The sequence below is a fragment of the Rhinolophus sinicus genome, chromosome 7, assembly GCF_057876585.1.
Source record: "Rhinolophus sinicus isolate RSI-liver-muscle chromosome 7, RSI-T2T, whole genome shotgun sequence".
NCBI classification, from domain to species: domain Eukaryota; kingdom Metazoa; phylum Chordata; class Mammalia; order Chiroptera; family Rhinolophidae; genus Rhinolophus; species Rhinolophus sinicus.
In genome coordinates this window covers 64,838-88,256 of record NC_142507.1, presented here as the reverse complement: position 1 = coordinate 88,256, position 23,419 = coordinate 64,838, and the positions used below count along the sequence as shown (strand labels likewise).

Below are 23,419 nucleotides of genomic sequence, written 5' to 3'. Positions count from 1 at the left end.
TTATGTAAAAAGCCTTCCTGAATAAACTGCTATGTTCTAATTAATAACTGACATTTTCTCATTTTACCATTTTTCTGAGAATACTAAATCAATTATGAGATTATGCTTTCTTCATTCTGTAGACATGGTACACAGCCATACTAATCATAAATCACAACATAAATATACCATGTAGTGTATTTAAAAGCTGTGTACCATACTTAAAATTTCCAAATTAAAATTATATATTTCTTTATAAACTGCTAATGGTTCTGCTGCAATTAAGAAATAAGATCATATAAAAGCAAAGAAATAAACTGAGAGACGTGAAAATACCAGGCTTTCATCTGCCTCATGTATATTTCCCACATGATAACCAGATAAGATTTAATCTCAATTTTCAACCTCAAAATACTACTTTTACAAAGTTAGGATTCCCTGAAACGAAATGTTGCTTGTAAGTTAACAACATTTACAGGCAGACCTCAGAGATACTGCAAGTTCAGTTCCAGACAATGTTAATAAAGCTAGTGTCCCAGTAAAGTGAGTTACAATCTTTTTGCTGGTGAGGGTCTCGCCTTCAATTTGTAAATAAAAGCAACCCCTGTGGAGTGCAATAAAGTGAGGCGCAATAAAACAAGGTCTGCCTGAAGCAATAAACTGATAGATGAAAAGTAACATAATGAAAATATAGAGGAGTTAAGGGATAAACCAATTATGACCTAGGTGATGAGAGACATTTCATAGAATCACGTTGCTATCAAGAAAAATTAAAACTAAAGTATCAAAAAGTTTTAAGCCGAGAGTGTTCCATGATATTTTCCATTTCATACCCTCTCTTTACCACTGACCAAAAAAAATTTTTTTCTCTGTGAACCATCTTTCAATACAAAATTTAACATTTACGTTGCATAAAATTGTCCAGATGCTTGTGGTTATCGTAACTGTCCATTTACATTTTTTACAATAGCCTAAAATACCAATAATTAAAAACTTTTGATACAAATATCGAATCATTATGTTGTACATCGGAAACTAATGTTGCATGTCTATTTTTTTTTAAATGGCATACCCTTATATCTTCACTAACCATTTCATTTTCTTCTGTGACTTGACCATACATGGTTTTGGGTTCTTTTTAAGTAATGGGTTTTCTTGATTATATGATTTCATATAATTAGATATTACTTTGTTGTTTACTTTATTAGTAATAAAAATAACTACAGTAATGTTTAAAAAAACAGGGGAAAAAAAACTTTTGCCCAAAATTAGTGATGATGTAAGAGCACGGGAAACAAAAAAGCTTCCCACTATCTCACCACCTGGGACCCGGTCCTGGGACAGTGGGCGCTGTGTGCCTACTCCTGGGTTTTGTGTGGTGGTGGTTTTAATATCCCCTCAGCAGCAACTGGGCAGTCATTCAAAGTTCCCCTCGCCGGGCTTTCAGCTCTAGCCACCTCCCTCTCCTTCCGACGGCCTCGGTCCCTTCGCCTCCACCACGCACCCTGGGACCCTGACTTGTCGCGCCGGGTCCCAACGCTTCTCTCCTCACCTCAGCTTCCCGCGTCCGCCCGCGGAGACGGCACCCAGACGCCTCCTCACACCCCGGGTCGGATCGTTGGCCCCAGCATGGCTCGTTCTCCCCAGCACTTACCGCCTCAGGGTCCGGAAGACTCGGGGCATCGGCGTCGCCGCGCTCACCTCAGACACAGAGGTTGAGCGCCCTGCAGCCCGTCGGGGAACGGCCTCGGCAGCGCGACGGCTCGAGGCCAGGAGAGGCAGAGGCAGCTCGCGGTGCGCGTGGGCGGGGCCGAGGGCGGCTCGCGGTGCGCGTGGGCGGGGCCGAGGGCGGCTCGCGGTGCGCGTGGGCGGGGCCGAGGGCGGCTCGCGGGGCGCATGGGCGGGGCCGAGGGCGGCTCGCGGGGCGCGTGGGCGGGGCCGAGGACGGCTCGCGGGGCGCATGGGCGGGGCCGAGGGCGGCTCGCGGAGCGCATGGGCGGGGCCGAGGGCGGCTCGCGGTGCGCGTGGGCGGGGCCGAGGACGGCTCGCGGGGCGCATGGGCGGGGCCGAGGGCGGCTCGCGGGGCGCGTGGGCCGGGCCGAGGGCGGCTCGCGGGGCGCGTGGGCGGGGCCGAGGGCGGCTCGCGGGGCGCGTGGGCGGGGCCGAGGGCGGCTCGCGGGGCGCGTGGGCGGGGCCGAGGGCGGCTCGCGGGGCGCGTGGGCGGGGCCGACGACGGCTCGCGGGGCACGTGGGCGGGGCCGACGACGGCTCGCGGGGCACGTGGGCGGGGCCGAGGACGGCTCGCGGGGCCGAGGACAACTAGGGGGAGGCGGGCGCGGACGTTAAACTGGCGGCACGCGCTTCCCGGGTGTGCTGAGCGCGCTGCGCGGGTGGCGGCGTCTCCGACGTGCAGACAGGCCCACCGGGCGAGTGGCACGCACGCGGAACAGCTTCGGGGCCCCAGGCGCAACATTACCTGCCCGCGGCCACCCGTGAGCTGATGCCCGGTCCCTCCTGTCTGAGCGGCGGCGGCCCCAACTGCCCCGCCCGAAGAGTCTAGTGGGAGCTGGGATGCGGGCTGTCAGGAATAGAAACATGAGGCAAATCCCTCATCTCACACCGATTCCCGTCCTGAAAGGAGCCATATTAGTCGAAGCAAATGCATCCGAATCCGAACGCTTTATTTTCTGTCTTCTCTGTTAGTCGTTTATTCATGTCTTCACCATCACCTTTGTTTCCTCTGGTGCAGCACTTCTGCGGTGGGGGCCGTCCGCGGTAGGCAGGGCTGTTCGTGCCATCCCCAGGGCTAGTAAACAATTCCACTGGAACAGACTTGGGGTGGGGGGGGGGGTCTCAGTGCAAGGAATGCCCAAAGTGACCCTGAGGCCTAGAAAGTCAGGGGGTTGTTGCCTTTGCGGAGAAGACGGCTGGACGGAGGGGCATGTGAAGGGAGGGAGAGGCATGGAGTAGCTGGAGTCGGAGAAACAGTACTGGGAAATGAAACGGGGGCAGTGGACATGAATCAAATTTTGAATCGTTTATAGTTTGTCCTTTTTAAAAATTTGAAAGATCATTGTGACAGTGTGAAAGGTAGGTTTTGGGGTAAGGAATCGCAATATTAAACAGGGCACAAGAAGGCTTCCGGTAACTCCAGTAAGAAAATAATGATATCTGGGTAAGTTGTGAAGAGGGGACAGATCTGAGATGTTGCTGAAGTGAAATCAACGGTTTGGTGTCAGACTGGATGGAAGGGGTGAATCAGAAGAGAATCTCAGGTGATTCTCGGATTTCTGAGTTAGGAGAACAAGTGAGTAGCTGGTAGTGACATAAGGTAGGGAATATAGGAGGCAGAACAGGTTTGGGGAAGGAAATGATGAGTTCATTTTGGGAATTGTAAATGAGATTATATTAGGATATTTAAATTGAGGTTTCCAAACAGCTATTTTATGTACACACACACACAGAAAATACATACCCATACGTATATATCATATACATATACATGTATGTCATAGGCATATTATAAACTGCAACATAAGGAAAGAGATGCTGATTAACAAAATTTACACATTCAAAAAAGAAGTATTTAGAAAGAGAACTCAGAAGGCAAGTAACCTCCAAAGAAGATTGTGTAAATGTAAAGAAAGCTTGTCTACAAAGGAATAACTGAAGACTGACGGAATGCCTCTCTGAAAACGGATCATCTAAACCAGGAATGAAGGCTGATGTAGAATAAGAAAAAACCATTTAGCTGAAGGAAACTCTAGGTATGAATGCCTTCTGGTAAGGAAAAACAAAGTTTAGTATATTTCAGAAACTTACGTAAGACCAGTGTGGCCGTGCTATAGAGAGCAAGAAAATGTTGAAGATGAGTTTGGAGAAATGAGTAAAACTGAAATCCTACAGTGTTTTGCAGGCTCCAGTAGGGAGTGTGAACTTTATTCTGAGAGCAATGGGAAGCAGTAACGGGTTTAAGTGCGGCAGTAATATGATAGTACTTACTGTTTCAAAGGTGTGGTCTCACAAGCACTTCCATGCATAGTCAAGTTATTGCTAGCTGTTAGGGCGTAGAAGTGGTTTCCAGGAAAACTACCTCCAATTGAGACAACTCACCTGGCATCAGAAAATAAAGTGCAGTGTCAGAGGAGGTGTCTGATAAGAACATGCCCTGTACATGAAGCACCAGAAGTCTGTGGAAAATGGAGTCAATATATCCTCCCAACACCCAGATGTAGAAAATTGTAAGTGTAGGACTCAGTTCTCATCAATCTACTCAAAATAGAAGTTTTCTTCTTCAAGAATATATTTAACAATCTAACACAATTATATATACAACGTACACTAAAATTATTTTTTATCTTCTAATAAATGAAATCAATAGAACTTACGACAAAAAGTGGGGAAAAATTTTTTTTCAGATCAAACGAAAAACAGTAATCTATTGCTGAGAAAAATTTTAAATAGTAGTAATAAATAGACTCCTAAATGTTTTGGTAAGAAGAATGTTTTGAAGAATGAAGCATATAAGCACATTGAAACTTTTAAAAATTGCTTGTTAATTTGGCAAGAAATATTGGCAGGTACGAGAATAACCTAGAACTCATGATACCTCTCCACAGCAAGAGCTTGACAAGTTCATGAGCGATTTAAAAAGTATTTAAAGTTAATCACACTTCCCAAGAAAACTTGAAATGCCCTGAATTCACAACACATCAGTAAGTCATGATTGATTTCCATCAAATTTAACAAACTAAACATTGACATGTTTTTACCAAACAAGTTGTGACTGAAGTGAACTTTTCTAAACTTTAAAAAAAAAAAAAAATTTATTAACAATGCTGAGAAAATATCTATTTATTCTCACAAAGAAAATACATTACAGAACTGTTGTCAGCTGAAGAGGAAACAAATGAAAATATAGGGGTGGTTCAGGCGGTTAAAAATATGTTTATGGGTTTTTGATGTTTGTGGTAATGGTCAGTTTTCTAAATTTGTAATTTGTTGTCACTGCATTGCTTTTCTCATTCTAAGGAAATATTTTTATTTAAAAGTTTGGAGAATGGATTGAGGAAAAGCAAGAGTGGAAATAGGAGTCCCAGTTAGAAGGTTAATAATTCATAATTAAATGTGTCTTATTACTTGTAAGTAGAGGTTTGATTTACAATTATTTTTTTTTTATTAAATTTATTGGGGTGACAATTGTTAGTAAAATTACATAGATTTCAGGTGTACAATTCTGTATTACATCATCTATAAATCCCATTGTGTGTTCATCACCCAGAGTCAGTTCTCCTTCTACAATTATATTTTCATATTTAACTTTACCTTCATAGTACCTTCCACTCAGTTAATAAAACCCTGTATGGGCACAGGTAACACAGACAAACTGGTTTGCCTACTCTCATGGTATGTAGTGCCTCGTAACAGTGCAGATCCCTGGGTGGTACTACTGGAAGTCTGTGGAGTTGGGAAAAGCTAAAGAGGTAGTATTATGTAGTGTTTACCAAATCACCTTACCCCTCTTCTGCCAGTAGTCAGCTTCTCATTCACATAGCCCAGAAACATTTACAAAGCATTTTATGGAGGATATACATATACACACAGAGATAACCATGGCAATACAGCAATGCATTAAAAGACATAATAGAGATTTAGTTCCATTCAGCTCAGGACAGCAGAAAAAAAACAAAAACGCTTTGAAGGCCTATTATGTGCTGAAGAAGACAAACTGAAATAAGATTCATATGACTGAGGCACAATCAGCAAGAAGAGAACAGCTGTCTAAGAGTACCTATGAACTAATAATTTAAATAGAGGGTAGTATTAGTAGTAGTTAAAAGTATTTACATGGTAAAAGAAGTAGTACAACGACAGAAATAATTCTGGCTGGGGGGTGGGAGGGATGGAGGAGAGAAAGGACCATGGAAGGGTTTACAGGGGAGATTATACCTGAGCAAGATTTTCAAGAATAAAAAGTTTACCAACAGATAGGGATATTCATTGCAAGTGGAAGGACGTTTCCAAAGGCATACAGAAATGAAACAATAGTCAATTTTATCAATGGAATTCACTGGTTTGGATTTTAATAAATTTATATTAAAACTACAAGAATCTAAATGAAGGTGTAACAAATATTGTGATCATCACATAGAGAAAACCTTAAACTCTCCTGCTGTTAGTCAGTACGGGCATACCTTGTTTCATTGTGCTGCGCTTTGTTGCATTCTGAAGGTTTGTGGACCCTACATGGAGCAAGTCTATTGGTCCCATTACTTCCAACAGCATTTGCTCACTTCATGTCTTTTTGGTACTTCTCACAATATTTCAATCTTTTTCATTAGTATATTTGTTATGATTATCTTTGAGCATTGATCTTCAGTGTTACTATTATAATTGTTTTGGGGTGTCAAGAACTATACCCATATAGGATGGCAAACAGATAAATGTGGATCTGTTCTGACTGCTCTACCCCCTCTCTCTCCCTTCTCCTTGGTCTTCACCATTCCCTGAGACACAACAATATTGAAATTAGGTCAATTAATAACACTACAATAGCCTTTTAGTGTTCAATTAAAGAAAGAGTTGCATGTCTCACTTTAAATCAAAAGCTAGAAATGATTACACTTGGTGAGGAAGGCATGTAGAAAGCCGAGTTAGGTGAATGCTAGGCCTCTTGCACCAAATAGTGAGCAAACTTGTGAGTAAAAAGGAAAATTTCTTGAACTGCACATACAAATGATAAGAAAGCAAAACTTACTGGTGATGGGGAAACTTTTAGTGGTCGGGATAGAGGGTCAAACCAGCCACAACATTCCCTTAAGCCAAAACCTACCTCAGAGGAAGGCCCTGACTCCTCAATTCTATTAAGGTTGAGAGGTGAGGAGCTGCAGAAGAAAAGTATGAAGCTAGCATAGGTTGGTTCATGAGGTTTAAGGAAAGAAGCCATCTCCATAACATAAAAGTGCAAGGTGAAGTAGCAGGTTATCCAGAAGATCTACCTAAGATAATTCAGGAGGGTGGATCTGCACTAAACCACAGATTTGCAATGGAGACAAAACAGCCCTACGTTGGAAGAAGATGCCATCTAGGACTGGCTTCAAAGTTTCAGAGGACAGACTGGTTCTTGTTAGCGCCCATGCAGCTGGTGACTTGAAGTTGAAACCAGTGTTCAATTACTATTCTGAAAATCCTAGGGCTCTTAAGAATTATGCTTAAACTACTCTGCTTATGCTCTACAAATGGAAGAAGAAGCCTGGATAACAATACATCTGTTTACAACATGGTTTACTGAATATTAAGCCTATTTTTGAGACCTACAGCTCAGAAAAAAATTCCTTTCAAAATATGACTGATCCTAAACAAACAAACAAAAAAAATATGACTGCTCCTGGGTCACCCAAGAGCTGGGATGGAGACGGACAATGAGATTAATGTTGTTTTCATACCTGTTAACACAACCCCCATTCTGCAGCCCACGGATCACAGAGCAATTTTGACTTTCAAGTCTTATTATTTAATAAACACATTTTGTAATAATATAGATAGTGATTCCTCTGATGGATCCGAGGAAAGTAAATTGAAAACCTTCTGGAAAGGAGTCACCATTCTAGATGCCATTAAGAACATGATTCATGTACAGAGATCAAAATACCAACATTAGCAGGTGCTCTGAAGAAGCTGATTCCCACCCTCACGGGTGACTCTGAGGGTTCAAGACTCAGTGGAGGAAGTGACAGGGGGTGTGTTGGAAACAGCATGAGAACTAGAACTGGAAGGGGAGCCTGAAGGTGTGACTCAATTGCTTCAATCTCATGATAAATCTTTAGCGAATGAGGAGTTGCTTCTTACGGATGAACAAAGAAAGTGGTTTCTTGAGATAGAGTCTACTCCCGGTGAAGAAGCTGTGAAGATCCTTGGAGGGCCAATGAAGGAAGAGTATCACATCAACTCAGCTGATGAAGCAAGGGCAGGATGTGAGAGACTGACCAATTCTGGAAGAAGTTCTACTGTGGATAAATGCTACTGAACAGCATCGCATGCTACAGAGAAATCGTTCATGAAAGCAAGAGTCAACTAATGTGGAAAACTTCATTGTCATATTTGTAAAAATTGCCACAGCCACCCAACCTTCAGCAGCCACCCTCCTGATCAGTCAGCAGCCATCAACATCGAGGAGAGACCCCCCACACACCAACAGAAAGATTATAACTTGCTGAAGACTCAGATGATGGTCAGCATGTTTTAGCAATAAATAATTTTTAATATAGATGATGTATTACAGAATTATATACCTGAAATCTATGTAACTTTACCAAGCACTGTCACCCCAATAAACTTTTTAAAAAAAGAATTTTTAATGAAGGTACGTGCATTGTTTTGTAGACATGATGTTACTGTGCACTTAATACACTATAACGGCATAAACATAACAAAAAAATTGTGTGACTTACTTTATTGCGATATTCACTTTATTGCAGTGGTCCGGAACCAAACCCGCAATATGTCCAAGGTGTGCCTATAAAAGTTTTCAAAAAGTCATTTGTCTTTTATTATCCAGAGATAACCACTCCTTACATTTTAGTGTTCAATTTTCCTTAGTTTTTTTTCAACACATACACATAAAATCATTTTCAGAATGTGGGTCATACTATACATAATAGATTTATAATCTGACTGCCACAGAATATTTTGTGAACCATTTTTAATTCAACAGGTGAGAAATAACATTTTAAATGACTGCCTATTATTTCATACTCCGAGTATACCATTATTTATTTGACCTATCCAATATTGTTGAATTTGGGGACTTTTTCTTGTTTTTAATTCCTATTATACACAAAAAATGTGATAAACATCACTGCCCATATATATTTGTTCTCTTATCCATAACACCTTTAAGAAAAATTCCTAGAGACAGAATTACTATGTCAAAAAATACTTATGTGTGTGTACTATCTCATATCCTAAACATTACAAGAATTATGCTTTCATTTTTTGCTCATACGGTAGGTAAAAAAAAATAGTATCTCTTTGTTATAACTTACATTCTTTGATTATTAGTGAATTGAAAAAAAGTAACTTTTTATTACTTATATTTCTTTGGTGAATCGACTTTTCATGCCATTAGTCCCTTCCCGTATTAAAAGATTAAGTCTTTCTACTATCGTGAAAATATATTCACCATTTTTTCTTTTGGCTCTGCTTGTAAATTTTTTTTATGCAGAAGTGTTTTACTTTTTTAATCATACAATCTACCGATCCTTTCCATGTGTGATTTCTGCTTTAGGGTTTTACTTGGAAAATTTTTCCTTAACAAAAAATTGTATAAATATTTACTTGTGTACTCTGTAACAAAAAAGAGTCCAGACCCAAGAACATAAAAGAATTTAACAAACCAATTCATTCACGCATTTGTTCATTCATGTAGCTGATGTGTATAGAGCACATACACATTAGGCACTGCTGTAAATGCTGGAGACAAAGCAGTGAGCAAGATCACCAAGGTTCCTGCTGTCACCGAGTTGTATTCCAAAGGAATATAACCACGCAGCATATGACTTAATGTGGGATTTCAAATTAATAGGAAAGAGTGGGTTATTCAACACACATGCTGTTACAACTAGTTAACCATTAAGAAATAAATTAGATTCGTTTTTCATACAATACTACATCAAGCATATTACAAATGGATATAAAAATCTAAATTTTTAAAATGAAACCATGAAAATACTAGAAAAATAAATGAACATTATATAAAGAAATATAACTGTTCTCAAACATGAAAACTCCTTCACAACAAAAACTCAAGGCAATTTTGGAAATCACATCTTATGTTTTAAAAATGGAATAGAACAAGGTAATTGTTGAACAATAATCTTTATTAATGTATTTTCAAAGGTACACATGATTCTGAACTACTGCATTTATATATTTATCATTTACTCTTTGACGTTTGCATGTATTTTGCTTCAAACTCTATTATGAGTATATTCTTATACTAATCAGGGACATAAATATTTTAAAATATTATTCCTATCCCTGGAATAGCCAATTAATTTCCTCAGATCATCTCATTTTCTAATTCTACATTAAATTCTTTAGAATATTATTTCTCAGCTAAGCAATTTCTGTTTCAAAAGTGCAAATATGGGAAGTGAGAGAGATGATTCCTTAAATCCTGGTGAGTTTTTTGAAAACCATGTGGTTTACTGTCTTTGATCTATTTTCCTGAATAAATTGGGTCATTATGTGACCCAATATATTTGAGAAGAATGGTAATAGTAACTACCTCTAATCTCAACATTTTAGCTAGTGTGAAATGTCACAGGCTCCCTTCACATAATTAGTCCAGAATTATTTCCGTGAGAGAAATTTACCATGATTTAATGAAAAGGAGGGCAACCCAGTGTAAATATATCTTTGTTTAAATGGTTAAGTATTATAAAACACGTTATGTAAAATACTTTTTCCAAGCTCTCTAAGGAAATACATACAGCCGATTAACATTCAATTTCATAAATGTAGACCAGAAATTTTATAAGCGGTAAATTAAAAAACAGACAAAAATGGAAGACAAAAGTCCTTTGATCTTTGAGAAAAAAACATTTATCCAACATTATTTTTAACTGTGGACAAATAAATACTTTCAGCCTTGTGTTTTAAATTACTACCAAAATATTGTAGTTTTCTACAACAACAAAAAACAAGAATACAGTATCTAGAAATGGTTTTTATCTGACAGGAATGTCAAGTCTCTGAAAGTACACTCAAATTTTTTTCCTGAATAAGGTCACTATGATCTTAGGTTAAAGTTACAATAAGCACTTCAAGCAAAATGCGTATTGCTTAGATTTTAAAGCAAGCAATTTTGATACCATTTCATTAAAATGTAAGTATAAATGTAAAGCTATTGTAGAAACATTTATAAACACTTCTTGGGAAACTCACAGATCAGCAATTATGGAATAACTAATTTTAAAATAATGAAAGGTGATGTTAGACATAATGCTTGGTGACAAATCCAAAAATACCTTTAAGAGATGTAAAAGAATATAAAGATGCCACTTTATTATTTGGAGCTCGAAAACCTAGCAGCAAAACAAACTATTATTTGCATATAATGTAGTGCAATAAGCATTTGTTCATAAAAGGCTCCCAAAGTCTTGAAAATTCATACATAAACCAGAATGGAATCCATGAGGAGACACAATTTAAAGATGCCCAGAGTAGCTTGTCAGGAACTGCTAGATACTCTCACCTGCTTCGCTTAATCATAAGCAAGCTTATGCAAAACTGTGTTCTGGATAACTCACTCGTATGGCTCCCCAATAACAAGCTCGGATAAGGCAGATCAAACCTAAGAGATAAGCAATTGCCCAAGAAACATAGGTTGCATGAAATCGCCTTGCAAAATCTTGGGTGCCAACCTAAAATAAAAAGCAATACAAAAACAGAAGGTTAGAAATTTAAAAACAATGATCTGTTCAGAGAATATGTGTTGGCTTAAATGTGATTTTCATGAAATATATTTCTGAGACCACAAAGTCCCTATAAAATATGAGTTGGTGTATTTGTTGACTATCGCTGACAGTAAAATTTAGTAAGAGGATGCTGCTAGTTATAGTAAGTATAAATGTTACGAAGTAAGCAGAACAACACACTAATACATGTTATCTCAGAAAGGGACTTAATCCATTTAACCCCTTATTGTCATGTGACAGGGCAGGAACACTGCTAATAGTAAGGGATTGACTGGGTGGAAAGAAGGAGCAGAAAGTAAATGGCAGCAAACCAGATCAGCCCCTTCCTGTTTTCCTGGGATAATCGCCTTGCCAACTGCTAAGCTTCAGTCTCCTCTAAAAACCACCCCATGTTGATAATAACCTCTGCTAGACTTGAACAAAGAGAAGAATGGTTTTTCAGGCTTCCATAGCTGCCTGAGCATTGCTTCAGCATTGGCCATGGCCTACCAGGTACCAGGTAATAACAAGTGGCTCTTGGTAAATGGATGGTGAAGTCCCCAATGTCAAGGAGTGGTCCCAAGTCACCAACTGCCCTGGATGGGCAAGCTCCACCAAACACAGCTCCATGGACCGAACCTGAAATTCCCACAGCCCTTCCGAAAGCTTCTGGGCCTGGTGTCCCAGGGAGGCCGCTGTTCCGGGGGCTGAAGGTTGTCCCAGGCCTCCCCATTGACTGTGATAAAGCTGAGAGGAAGGAAGGAATTCTAACAGGGAGGGAGTAATACTCACAGTTAATCCAACGCCAATGAAAACACACATCATTCCAATGGTGATATACGCACAGCAGCGTCTTCGCGGGAGCGCACTGCCCACCGAGGAACTGCAAATTGACAAGAGCAGAGAGAACAGTAAGTTTACACAGTGATTTCCATTTCATCTATGGCTTCAGTAACATATATATTTCCATTTATTTCTTCAACTTGAGAGACAAGAACATGCATAAACACGTCACTTTTAATGACTAACATTAATCATAATCATAAATGGTGAATTTGTGGTATATTATTGTGGCTTTCAACAAAAATCAAGCCTTGATTATTGACAATATCCACAGAAAAACCACTGGGGTCAATAATGATCTTCCCAGATAAAAATATATTTCCACTTTATTCCAGAATGGAAAATGAGTGCTCTCTTACTTACAAATAGCATTTTAGTTAATTAAAAAATAAATAAATAAAAACCCTCTCTATTTCATGTCAACCTTAAAATTAGACCACTAAATCAATGTAGCTGAGATTTCTCCTCTATCCCATGCTTTTCAGTTATCAATTCTTCAGTCCTGGGACCAGCCTTTATGAATACGAATACCCCCACCCCCATCACTGTAACCTGCTTTAGGTGTCAGGGTCCTTCTCATCTGGATCCAAATTCATACTGAACAATGCGTTCCAGGTTGCAGAGAGGATTTATTTTTTGCTCTTGTCTATATGTCTTTGTCCACAAATCAAATAAAATACCCCCCCAAGTGCTACTTTTTTCCCCTGCAGTTATAACAGTATATGCTTAGTGCAGCGAATTTGGAAAATAAAGAAAAGAGAAAATATCTATAACCTCACTACCATAAACAGTCACTCAGTATTTTGGCATATTTACCTCCAGCCATTTTTTTTTTGTACCTTACCAATATAGCATAAGCATTAGATTGTTAAGTATTCTCAAACTGGAATTCTGGTGGATGAATATTAACATAATTTAACCAATTCTCTACGATTGGACACTCAGTATTTTCATAATTATAAATAATGCCAGCTAAACATCATTTATAAGCATTGTACTTATTTTTCATTGTTTTCTAAAAATAATTTTTTTAAATTAGGATTAAAGTTAAAGTGATAACACTGAAATCTTTTAACATGTACTGCAAGAAGCCTATGGGAAATTCATAAAAGCTTATACTTCTCACTTATTACACTTCTCAACTGAAATTCCAAATCTAATAGTTTTCAGTTCTCTAATTTTCATACTTTTCAAAATGATGCAAGTATAGCATCAAGCATCCATATTAATGCTTTCTTCACTTCCTAAACATACATATATTAACACATATCATATATCAGGCACTATATTAGTGGATAACATGAAGTATCTGATCTGCCTTTGCATGGCCATTGTCAACATCATACCTCGTACATAGTAACTGCTCAAGGAATGTCTGTTGAATAAATTAAATACAGAAATGCGTTAGTTACTAAACATAATTTAGAAATGTGCTATTCCAAAGAGGTTAATTTTGCAAATAAAAAATGATTTTAAGTCCCAAATCTTTTTAACACTTGGTCAATATTGCTGGAAATATCACAACTATTCTTCAATACTTAATTGAAACATAAACAGGAATGCCTTATTTGCTGTAATGCACAGATTGCCTTCAGGAGTTACTATGACATACAGAATTCATTGACTTTATGTCACATTTAGCCTTAGGCTACTTTTAGTTTTAATTCCTATATGTGCATTTAGTTGTTTTCCCTGTGTTATACCTCACAGCTGGCCGTCATTTCTCATTTTCCTGTGTATCTGACTTTAGTGGTCTAGTTTACCACAGATTAGAAACCAACTATGCTTATTAGAAGTATATATGGAATAAATCAAAAGGTTCTAAGCAAATACTGGAGCAGTTTTTATGTCAGCCAAAAGAAGACACTTTAGTACATTCAGTGCATGAATTCTACTTACTGTGCTTCCCTGAAAATAAGACCGGGTCTTATATTAATTTTTGCTCCAAAAGATGCACTAGGGCTTATGTTCAGGGGATGTTGTCTTGAAAAATCATGCTAGGGCTTATTTTCCGGATAGGTCTTATTTTCGGGGAAACACGGTAGAAAAGCATGCCCAATTTTCATCACAACTTAAACCATCACAACCTCTGGGAAGCCTTACCAAAAAAGAAATAATCTACTGTTCCTGCACAACCCAAATGCCATCTCAGCACAGGGACAGGGACAGGCAAGGCCCAATAAACACCTGGTGGTGGACAGTAAAATCTCGGTCACACACAACTGTAGATCTTGCATTGCGTATCCCAGTGAATGCTTCCCCAGCCTCTCGGGGACAAGGTCACCCTTGGTCCCACTGCCCCTCTCATCCCTTCATAGCCAACCCTACCTGTGCCATGTCCTTATAGCACATGCTCTGTTCAAGGTGATCCCCCCTCTCCTTCACACAGCCCTCCCTCCTAAACGCCTTCTCCCACATCCCTTTCCCTCCAATCTGAACCAGGGGCTCTGCATGTGGATCACACCTCTCGCAAAGCACTTAAAACTTCATGGTGATGGTCTGTTCTCTTTTATATCCACACAAGACTAGGCTGCCTGAAGGCAAGGTTTTATGTTTTATTTCCAGCACCTAGAATGTAACACAGGACTGTTTGTCAAATTCATTAATAATTATAAAAGACAGCACTAAAGGGCAAAATAAAAGAGAGTAAGAGTCAGCTATTGTTTAAAATGGTGGGAGGGAATCCACAAAGAAGTGCATCGGTGATGTAGAGAAACACCATTCAATAATTATCATGGACTAAGGCGCCATCTCCACTAGTCGTAGGTCCATCATAGCACTGGCATCGACATTTAACCCAAGTCGTAATGCTGAGACTACACCTTCTCCCATCCAGCATTGGCCACAAACTGCCCAACTGAAAGACGAGCATTGCCTCACTGACACTAGCTCATTGACTGCGTGAGGAAGAAATGGTGGTATGAAAAGAGGCTTGTTGGTCTCTGGGCCCTGGGGGAAGCCTTCCCCACGTGGTTTGTGATAGCTTCATAGTAATGATTTAGTAACTCCTAATTATAGAAGTAAACTTATAAGTAATTTTAGGGTATTTGATATTTGTGTTTAAAGAAATAAAATTCTATCCCAGAACCTCACTTCAAGAGATGATTCATTATTCTTTTATGAAGAAAAACATTCCAAGAGCAAAGAAATGTAGATACGAGCCAAGAGTGTTCATGTGATCACTGCGTCTTTGCTCCAATCTGGAATGAATGCCGAGTCCTCCCATGTTTAGCATGTGATTCGACTTCTATCACAGTCCTCTAGAATGATATGTAAGCTGATTCATTCTGTGTGAACTTCTACGTCAAATAACTGATACAAATTCTTCTTCACAATCATACACTGTCTTGTGATGTTTATCTAATTACAGAGTATCTAGACATTCAATACTTCTTTATCATTAGCAAAATATTGTCACTGTTCTAAAATAATCAACCACGCAAATCACTGCAGCCAAATCTGTAACCTCCCTGAAAGTTCCTCATTTGTACATTCCTGGGTTGTGGAGCAGATGACCGAGTAAATCTGTGTATATAAAGTGACTATCACTGTGCTCAGCAGAGACTGCTCATCACAAGAAGTCTCGGCTTTTTATTTTCTATAGAATTGTTTAAGTCCAATTACTGTTCTCAGGGAAGATATCTGCAATTTAATTTTGCTCATTTTTGTGAAAATACAGATAATACACAGACGTATGGTTCATTCACATATGTATTCACATACTTGTCCTTGAGTATATATTTTTCTGTGTAATTATTTGGGGTTATTCACTTCACTTCTCCATGTACAGACTTCTACTGGACTCAACAAAGAATTCAGATGATTAATTTCACAAATAAATTAAAATGGAAAGATTTCCTTTGAAACTGGAAATATGCTGTAAGGAGTTATACTTGCGGGGCTATATTTAGCTGGAATCAGTTCCAACAGAAATAAATGTAGATGTTTTGTTATACATACACTACTCAGACAATTTTTAATTCTTTGTCCTAGAAATCATTCTTAGGATTTCTCTGCTATCAAAATAGATAAGGTATTTATATCATACTAAGGATCACACAAAGTAAACTATTAACTCATATTTTCAATTTTCAAAACTGAATTGTCAAAAAATTCCCATTTAATTTCCTTAGCTTAAGTTATAATTCACACAAAAGTAGAGAGGAGTATTTTTTAAATTAAAATTTTATGATCAAAATAGATACAGTGTAGAATATTAATACAGCAGGCCTGAGACTGCTATCCTTAGAAAGGTCGGCTTGCAAGATTGGCCCTTGCCTGGCATCTGTGAACTTAGATTTCTAGAAAGTTCCCACCATTCCCTAACTTTTAAGAGTGGTTTAGCATGCCTACATTGTGCAAATAATGTGGTTTATGCTGAGCATCCGCTTTCCTCCTGGGAGTTTGAAAATTTGGTCTGAGCTATGAAGTTAAGTGCCTATCTGACCAGCTCCAGTAAAAACCTCGAGCACTGAGTCTCTAATGAGCTTCTCCTGTAGGTGACACTGTCACATGCATGGTCACAAGTCACTGCCTGAGGAATCAAGGCAGTCCGGTGTGACTCCAATGGGAGAGGGCTCTTGGAAACTTGCTTCTGGTTTCCTCCAGACTTTCACCCACGCCTTTGCCTTTGGTGATTTTGCTTTGTATATTTCCATGGTAATACATCATAGCTTTGAGTACAGATATGTGCTCATTCCTATTAGTCCTCCTAGAGAATCATGGTATCCTGGTGTAACTTGGGGACCCCCAACACAGGTGCCATAAAACGTCTTTAACCAAAATATCTTCTTTTTTCCCACTGTTATATTGCCTTTTGTTATTTCCCTTAGATACACCCTTTAGGAATAAAGAGAAATAGACTGAAGAGTAAAGATAGATAAATAATTATGTAAGCTTTGTCATCAGATAATAATCTTCTCAGGAAGGAGATGACAAAGGCTAACAACTATGTAATTATAAACCCCAAACAATTTGACTCTTCTCTTAGATGAGAGCCCATTTTTAAAATATAAATTTAACATGATTTGCAATGGATTTTAACTTCTTAAGACGTTTTTAAATGCTCACCAAATTACTGATAATTTCAGTAATGTCTTTCTTAGAAATTGATTTCCCTTCAGAAATTGATAATCAAGTGCAATCATTTTCATTTCAAAATGGAATATATTAATCGGTTTAAAGATTTCTTTCTTATGCCTCTGAAAGTATAAATATATTAAGCTTTCATTCATTCCACAGCATGTCTTAAAATCAAAATCTACTGAAATAAGATTTCTGAAATCTTTAAATTGTTTTCAAGTACTTCTCAATAACGTTTCCAATGGTAGGGAACTTACATTTTTTTGCAGTGTGGGCATTTTGCCAGCGTGTTGAACCTCAGTTCCATCCACTGAAAAATAAATAAAGAGAGGGACTGAAAAGAAAAACAACTGAAAACTGTCCAATCTGATAAGATGTTTCTTTTAGTTCCAGTGTTATCAGGGAGCGCCGTACCTTCTCACAGTTACAGGAACTTTTCCTTCCAACACTTCTCCCCCTCCCTTAAAATCAAGTCTGGGACTCCCCTCTGAGAAAGTTCCCATGACTTCTCCAAGGTCTGATGCAATCTAGGTTTGCTTCACAATCAAAACTGATTGTACTGCTCTGATTAAGGTCATTTCTTTCAGATTTATGTCTCAGTTCACTCCCAGGGAATAAACACATATTTCATGTACCTTCAGAGTTTTTGTTTTTCCTTTAAATCTTGAGGACTAGCTTTTTAAACACATGACTTTAGATTCATTACTAAAATGCAACTATTTATTCTAATAATGTTGGAAACCCACAAAGTAAGTAAACTGAACAGATTAGATACAGGGAGAAGTGAGGTCAGGAAGCTGCTTTCTGCTGGGTCCTGGCTTGTTCTATGTAACAGAACACTCCAGTGGTGCCACTTCTCTTTCAATTTTCCTCCCTGTAACTGTAGGAATCAGCACGGGCTGCCTTCCCCACAGGACTGCTATTCAGGTACTTGAAATGGATTACTGGTGGTAAGCTCACTGGCTGAAAGAATGTGCAATGTAAAGTAAATCTTTACCACCAAAAATATATTTAAAAATGCCTTTCTTACTTTTCACCTCGTTTGCTTTTCTATATACTTTCTTGTAAAGTATATATTTCTTTTATAGTTTTAGGACACTGCATTTAAGTACTTGAGGAGTTTTGTCACCAAAACACTTTTATTTTATTAAAAGTAATTTTGTTTAGGATTTCAGGTCACTCATTTCTCTTTTCATAATTTTCCAATTATAGGTATAATGAGGCGTCAATAAATTATACAAATTCAAATGTTTTCCACACAGTAAGAAGATAACTTTCAGAATGTATCTGATGCATGATTTTTTTAAAATATTTTTTTTCATGATTAACTTTTAAAAAAGAACAAATAAATCTGGGTTTGCCTGGACTTCTTTCTTCATTTTTATTTCAATCCTCATAAAGTTTGGTTAACCTTGAAATAAGTCCTCTCAGTCACAGTAGTAACCTAGAGCCCCAAGATAAAGAAATTAGAAATGAAACGATACATAAATGTTCATTCTCCTTTCACAATAATTATTTTTCAACATCTGAGAATGCCAAACCAAGGCTACATTTTTTTCAAGCAGCAATAATTCTTTCTTCTAGTACTTAATTTGTAACAAGTCTATTTATTTCAAAATTTACTCTTAATAATAAAAGTGCTAGAATTAATGTACTAAACAGAGATGCCTATAGAATTTCTACAGAGATTGGTACAGACCATGAAGAAGTAAAGAATGCAGAAATCTTATTGGACACTTTTGTATGTTTTTGTAATTTGTTTTAGGATAGTTGCTGAACTTACCATGTCATTTCAAATGTCACTTATAACAAATTTTAGTTTTTCATAGTTGAAATAAGCAAACTGACAGAGGAGGCAATTATGAAACCCTTGAGCGAAGAGGAACTCAAAATCCAAGCCTGAAGGCTCACATGTTGGCAGAGGAATTCCAGAATGTTACATGACCACCCTAAGGAGATTATATAGTCCAATGTTATACTATAGTGTTCATTTTAGCAGTAGATGCATGGTAAATGCAATTATAACTGACAAACAGCTATGACTTTACTATGTAATTAGTAAATTATCTATCCAGCAACAAAACACATCTGGTTTTGTTATCGCCAAGTACTCACTTAAAAGCAGCAAATGAAGAACAGAAAAGCATCTATCACTAGAAATAATTTTGTCATACTCAATTCAGATGAATGCAAATACTTGCACTTCTGAAAGAAAGTTGGCCTAGAAAGGCAGCTGACTTACTACTGTTTTCTTATCTAAAGTGCAGCCTCCTCTCTGCGCTCTTAAATATTTATTGCGAGACCTTGAAGTCTCAATTGGTAATATACAAAAAAGTATATCTATTTTCTATCACAAAAATAAAGCGCAACTTCTCTAAAACCCAATCATTTTTAGTAGAGGTCCTCAAATATTTGACTGACTTCTAACCATACTATGTAACTAAAGAGATAAACTTAGTTTCTTCAAGATACCGTCTTAAAATCAATCTTAGAAAGCTCATAAGAAAGTTACACTGCTAAAAACTAGACTTCTGATAGTACACTACTGGGTTTTATTTTTTAATGGATACAATAAACAACTAGTGTCATCACTTTGAAGTATGTTCAAGTTAAAAGTATTGTCACTCTTGGCTAGGGTACCAAACCATATGTCCCTGTGTCCAAGTAAAGATAATCTGACCCTGTCAGGACGTACTTCATTGGCCCACTTCAGGGCAAAGTTTGAGCCATCAATTATGGTTCAGGCATACATTATAGGTTGTGTTATTTTTTATGTAAGAATGTCAACCGTCCAGTCAGGTACTGGTTGACAAAGCATCTGGACCTGCATCTGGAATGCAGAAATGTAAAATTAAATCCAGTTGTCTTAAGAAACTTCTTCATATTCATGCAGGACTGGCTGAAGGCTACGTATTCCCTTTATTCTTCTGCAAAATTATTTTGTAAGCAATTTCCCCAAGACATTACTCTGGCTACATGGTCCCCACAAAATGGTTTGGAGGTTAAAAAAAATGTTTGGATATTAGCAATGATGCATATAGTATAAGTAATAAAAAATAAACCTATAAAAATTTTGTTTAATTTTTTTTATCCTAGCAATTCCCAATGACCATGGAACTCCTTACTCACATACCATTTGTTATTATCCTATAAAATAAGTATTCTATTGAATACCCTCTGTAAAACACAAATATAGCTTTTATGAACATTATCCATGGTTCCAGCCAGGCTGTGAAATGAATATTGTGAATTCCTAGTAAATTTAACTTCAGCATTATAACATTGATATATTAAAAAATGTTGTTGAGGACACAGTCCATTATACTGTTCTGTTATCTCAGTCCATGTAAATAACTCTCTCAGGGTCACAGTATTCTAATAAAGCTTCTCTGTGAGCGTTTTAAAAGACATGATGAATATCTTGTAATAGATCATGTTCTCCTCTTTTCATTGATTATAGAAGGGCCACAGCTAAAATTCAGTCTCATTTTAACAACTGCAGAGGATTAAATATTACGCATCTTATATTCTCATACATAACATCATATTTTTTCTGCCCTTTTTTTCATTCTCCAAGTTTTTTACATATGTTAGTTTCAATTCTGTTGAACTTTGTAACTCATCTCAATTGATTCGAGGCAAAGACAAGATAGAGAATAAGCAATGAGTTATCCTAATAGTTAAAAGCTTGAAGGGCAAAAAACAGACAACAAAGGATATGACTATTCGTGATCAGCATAATAAGAATAAGGCAAAGTTCTCAAGTCAGAATTAAGAACTTTGCAGTGTTTATTCTTCGTAACACTGAGCATCTGATTAATCTCAAACTCTCAAAAGTAATCGCTGTCCGTAGGTACATACTCCCTTACCAGAAATTTTGTTTTCTAGAAATTTTGAAATCATCTTCAAATACCCTATATTAGTCCCAAACACCTTTTTCTGCTGAAGAATTAAAGTTTTTTAAATCATAATTACTGTGCTAACATGCTCACATCATTCACTTGCCTGAACTGAGTATTAAGTAAGAAAGAGCCAGTATTAGAAGTTAGTCTTTGGCTTGCATATTACTTTAGCGATTTTCTTCTAGAGAGGAAATATCTAAATGTCTAATTTATTTTTAAAAGAAATAATAATCATGTCACATATACATCTAATCTCTCAACTTGGATAATTATCTATAATTAACTACCAGATAATTTCAAAACATTAAATATAAACTATTTTAATAGTTGTGTTTGATTTTTTTTCTCCTTCAGTCCGTCATCTACCATATTATCAGTATGTATGATTAAGTCTCTAATACTTTATGCTATTTCTGACCATGGTCATCACTTTTCTGAATAATAAAAGCCAAATACCCACTCTCATGCATCTTCAGGCTTGCCCCTGTCTAATCCATTCTACACACAGCATCCATACACACAGAAATAATTGTAAAGCTGTACTACAACTTTCCATTGTCTTAGAGTACTATCACTTCCTTTAGGCTAGGTATTCGGGTATGTGCACTAAGAACACTGTATTTTCTTACTCTAGTCTAAAAACCTTTCATATAATTCTTGTTTTAAATGTCTTTCTCCTCCTATTAGATTAGAAAAGCCCATGAGGGCAAGGACTGTGACTTCCAGCAGTTAGCCCAGTGCCTGGTACACACTCAATACATATTTTTGAAGAAATGAAATCAGTTCACTTATAATGTGGCTACAAAGATAATCCATGGCAAGGACTTGGCGTATAAAACACAGCTCGGAAAAATGCAAATGTAAGGTAATTATGGAGGGGAGCTCACTGAAGTAAGTGGAAAGAAATCTATTTTGAAGACTTTAAAATGGTATTTCAAAATATAATTTGTTTACATATAAGAAAGAAAAACATATATATTTAACATATATTTAATTTAGTCGAAGTACTTGCTATGTATCAATATCTACTGTGTATTATTCTATATTAAATCAATATATGATTTCTTTTTTTTTTTAAGATTTTTTTTTTATTGGGGAAGGGGAACAGGAGTTTATTGGGGAACAGTGTGTACTTCCAGGCCTTTTTTCCAAGTCAAGTTTTTGTCCTTTCAATCTTAGTTGTGGAGGGTGCCGTTCAGCTTCAAGTTGTTGTCCTTTCAGTCTTAGTTGTGGAGGGCACAGCTCAGCTCCAGGTCCAGTTGCCGTTTTCTAGTTGCAGGGGGCACAGCCCACTATCCCTGGCGGGAGTCGAACTGGCAACCTTGTGGTTGAAAGCCCGTGCTCCAGCCAACTGAGCCATCTGGGAGCTCAGCGGCAGCTCAGCTCAAGGTGCCATGTTCAATCTTAGTGGCACGGGGTGCTACCCATCATCCCAGCAGGACTCGAGGAATCAAACTGGCAACATTGTGGTTGAGAGTCCACTGGCCCATGTTGGAATTGAACCGGCAGCCTTCAGAGTTAGGAGCACGGAGCTTCAACCACCTGAGCCACCGTGCCGGCCTTATATGATTTCTAAAAAGATATTTGTTAACTACACCCCCAAAGTATATCCTCTAATTTATTTATTTAATCGCTGATTTAATAAATAAAACATAAATGCAAGGAATAAAATTTAGCTTGTCCTGCCCAACCAGAAAATTCCCAGCAATTCTGGGTAGAAGCAGAAAATTAAATAAATAAATGCATGCATTTCCATTTACTTGATCAAACCTGACTAAAATGATAGTAAATTAATTTTAAAATTTATAATAAGGACATTTGTCCATAAAGACAAAGAATCAGAAGAGAAATGGTCTCAGTTTTTGGACAATGGAAAGCTGATGCAGACTTGGCAAGTGACTCAGTGAAAAGCAGGCGTGTTCACACCAAAGAAGCCAGAACAGCTCAGGGGCTGGGCTGCCGGTATTTTCTCTCACAGTGCACGTTAGGGATGGAAATGACAACAGGTTGTAAGCCCTTATCTCCACATTGCAAAATCAGAAACCTCTCCTTCCCTGACACAAGCAAGAGAAGAGTGATTCCTTCTGAAAGGAAATCGGACTAGAGAGTTTGTGAACTTAAGAACACTGGGCACAGCAGAAGGCGAGAATACAA

General features: G+C 37.9%; 3 protein-coding genes and 1 non-coding gene across 8 annotated transcripts in view; all 4 read right to left on the bottom strand.

Moving 5' to 3' along the window:
- Window positions 1-1,847, bottom strand: part of C7H8orf88 (chromosome 7 C8orf88 homolog) — a 30,127-nt gene extending 28,280 nt beyond the window's left edge. The window contains exon 1 of one of the 3 annotated variants that reach the window (XM_074318761.2): window positions 1,532-1,847. The gene's annotated coding sequence lies outside the window, so the exon portion shown is untranslated. The remainder of the gene's footprint in view (window positions 1-1,531) is intronic. The other 2 variants (XM_074318760.2, XM_019726240.3) reach the window with 2 other exon arrangements.
- LOC148757618 (uncharacterized) lies at window positions 1,682-4,092 on the bottom strand. Its single transcript, XM_088799328.1, has 2 exons — window positions 3,982-4,092; window positions 1,682-2,557 (listed from the first exon to the last, which is right to left on the bottom strand). Exon 2 carries the CDS (start codon window positions 2,450-2,452, stop codon window positions 1,682-1,684), a length of 771 nt encoding a protein of 256 aa, XP_088655454.1. The 5' UTR covers window positions 2,453-2,557; window positions 3,982-4,092.
- PIP4P2 (phosphatidylinositol-4,5-bisphosphate 4-phosphatase 2) overlaps window positions 2,557-23,419 on the bottom strand; it is a 41,573-nt gene continuing 20,710 nt past the window's right edge. The window contains exons 5-9 of one of the 3 annotated variants that reach the window (XR_016021658.1): window positions 17,621-17,673; window positions 12,231-12,321; window positions 11,237-11,405; window positions 8,430-8,494; window positions 4,022-4,092 (exon numbers count right to left, since the gene is read on the bottom strand). Coding sequence is in view for 2 of the 3 variants with exons in the window: in XM_088799327.1 (XP_088655453.1) it covers window positions 4,089-4,092; window positions 8,447-8,494; window positions 11,237-11,405; window positions 12,231-12,321 (312 nt within the window). In the remaining variant the exon portion in view is untranslated. Of the gene's footprint in view, window positions 4,093-8,429; window positions 8,495-9,839; window positions 11,406-12,230; window positions 12,322-17,620; window positions 17,674-23,419 lie in introns of those variants that run through there. The other 2 variants (XM_088799327.1, XM_019726235.3) reach the window with 2 other exon arrangements.
- Window positions 12,847-12,974, bottom strand: LOC141568728 (small nucleolar RNA SNORA40). Its single transcript, XR_012491948.1, has one exon. It is a non-coding gene; the product is annotated as a small nucleolar RNA SNORA40 (small nucleolar RNA).

What these genes read in the sequence shown, in the direction of transcription:
- LOC148757618 (XM_088799328.1), bottom strand. Translation starts at nt 2,452, where the DNA reads ATGTTGCGCCTGGGGCCCCGAAGCTGTTCCGCGTGCGTGCCACTCGCC.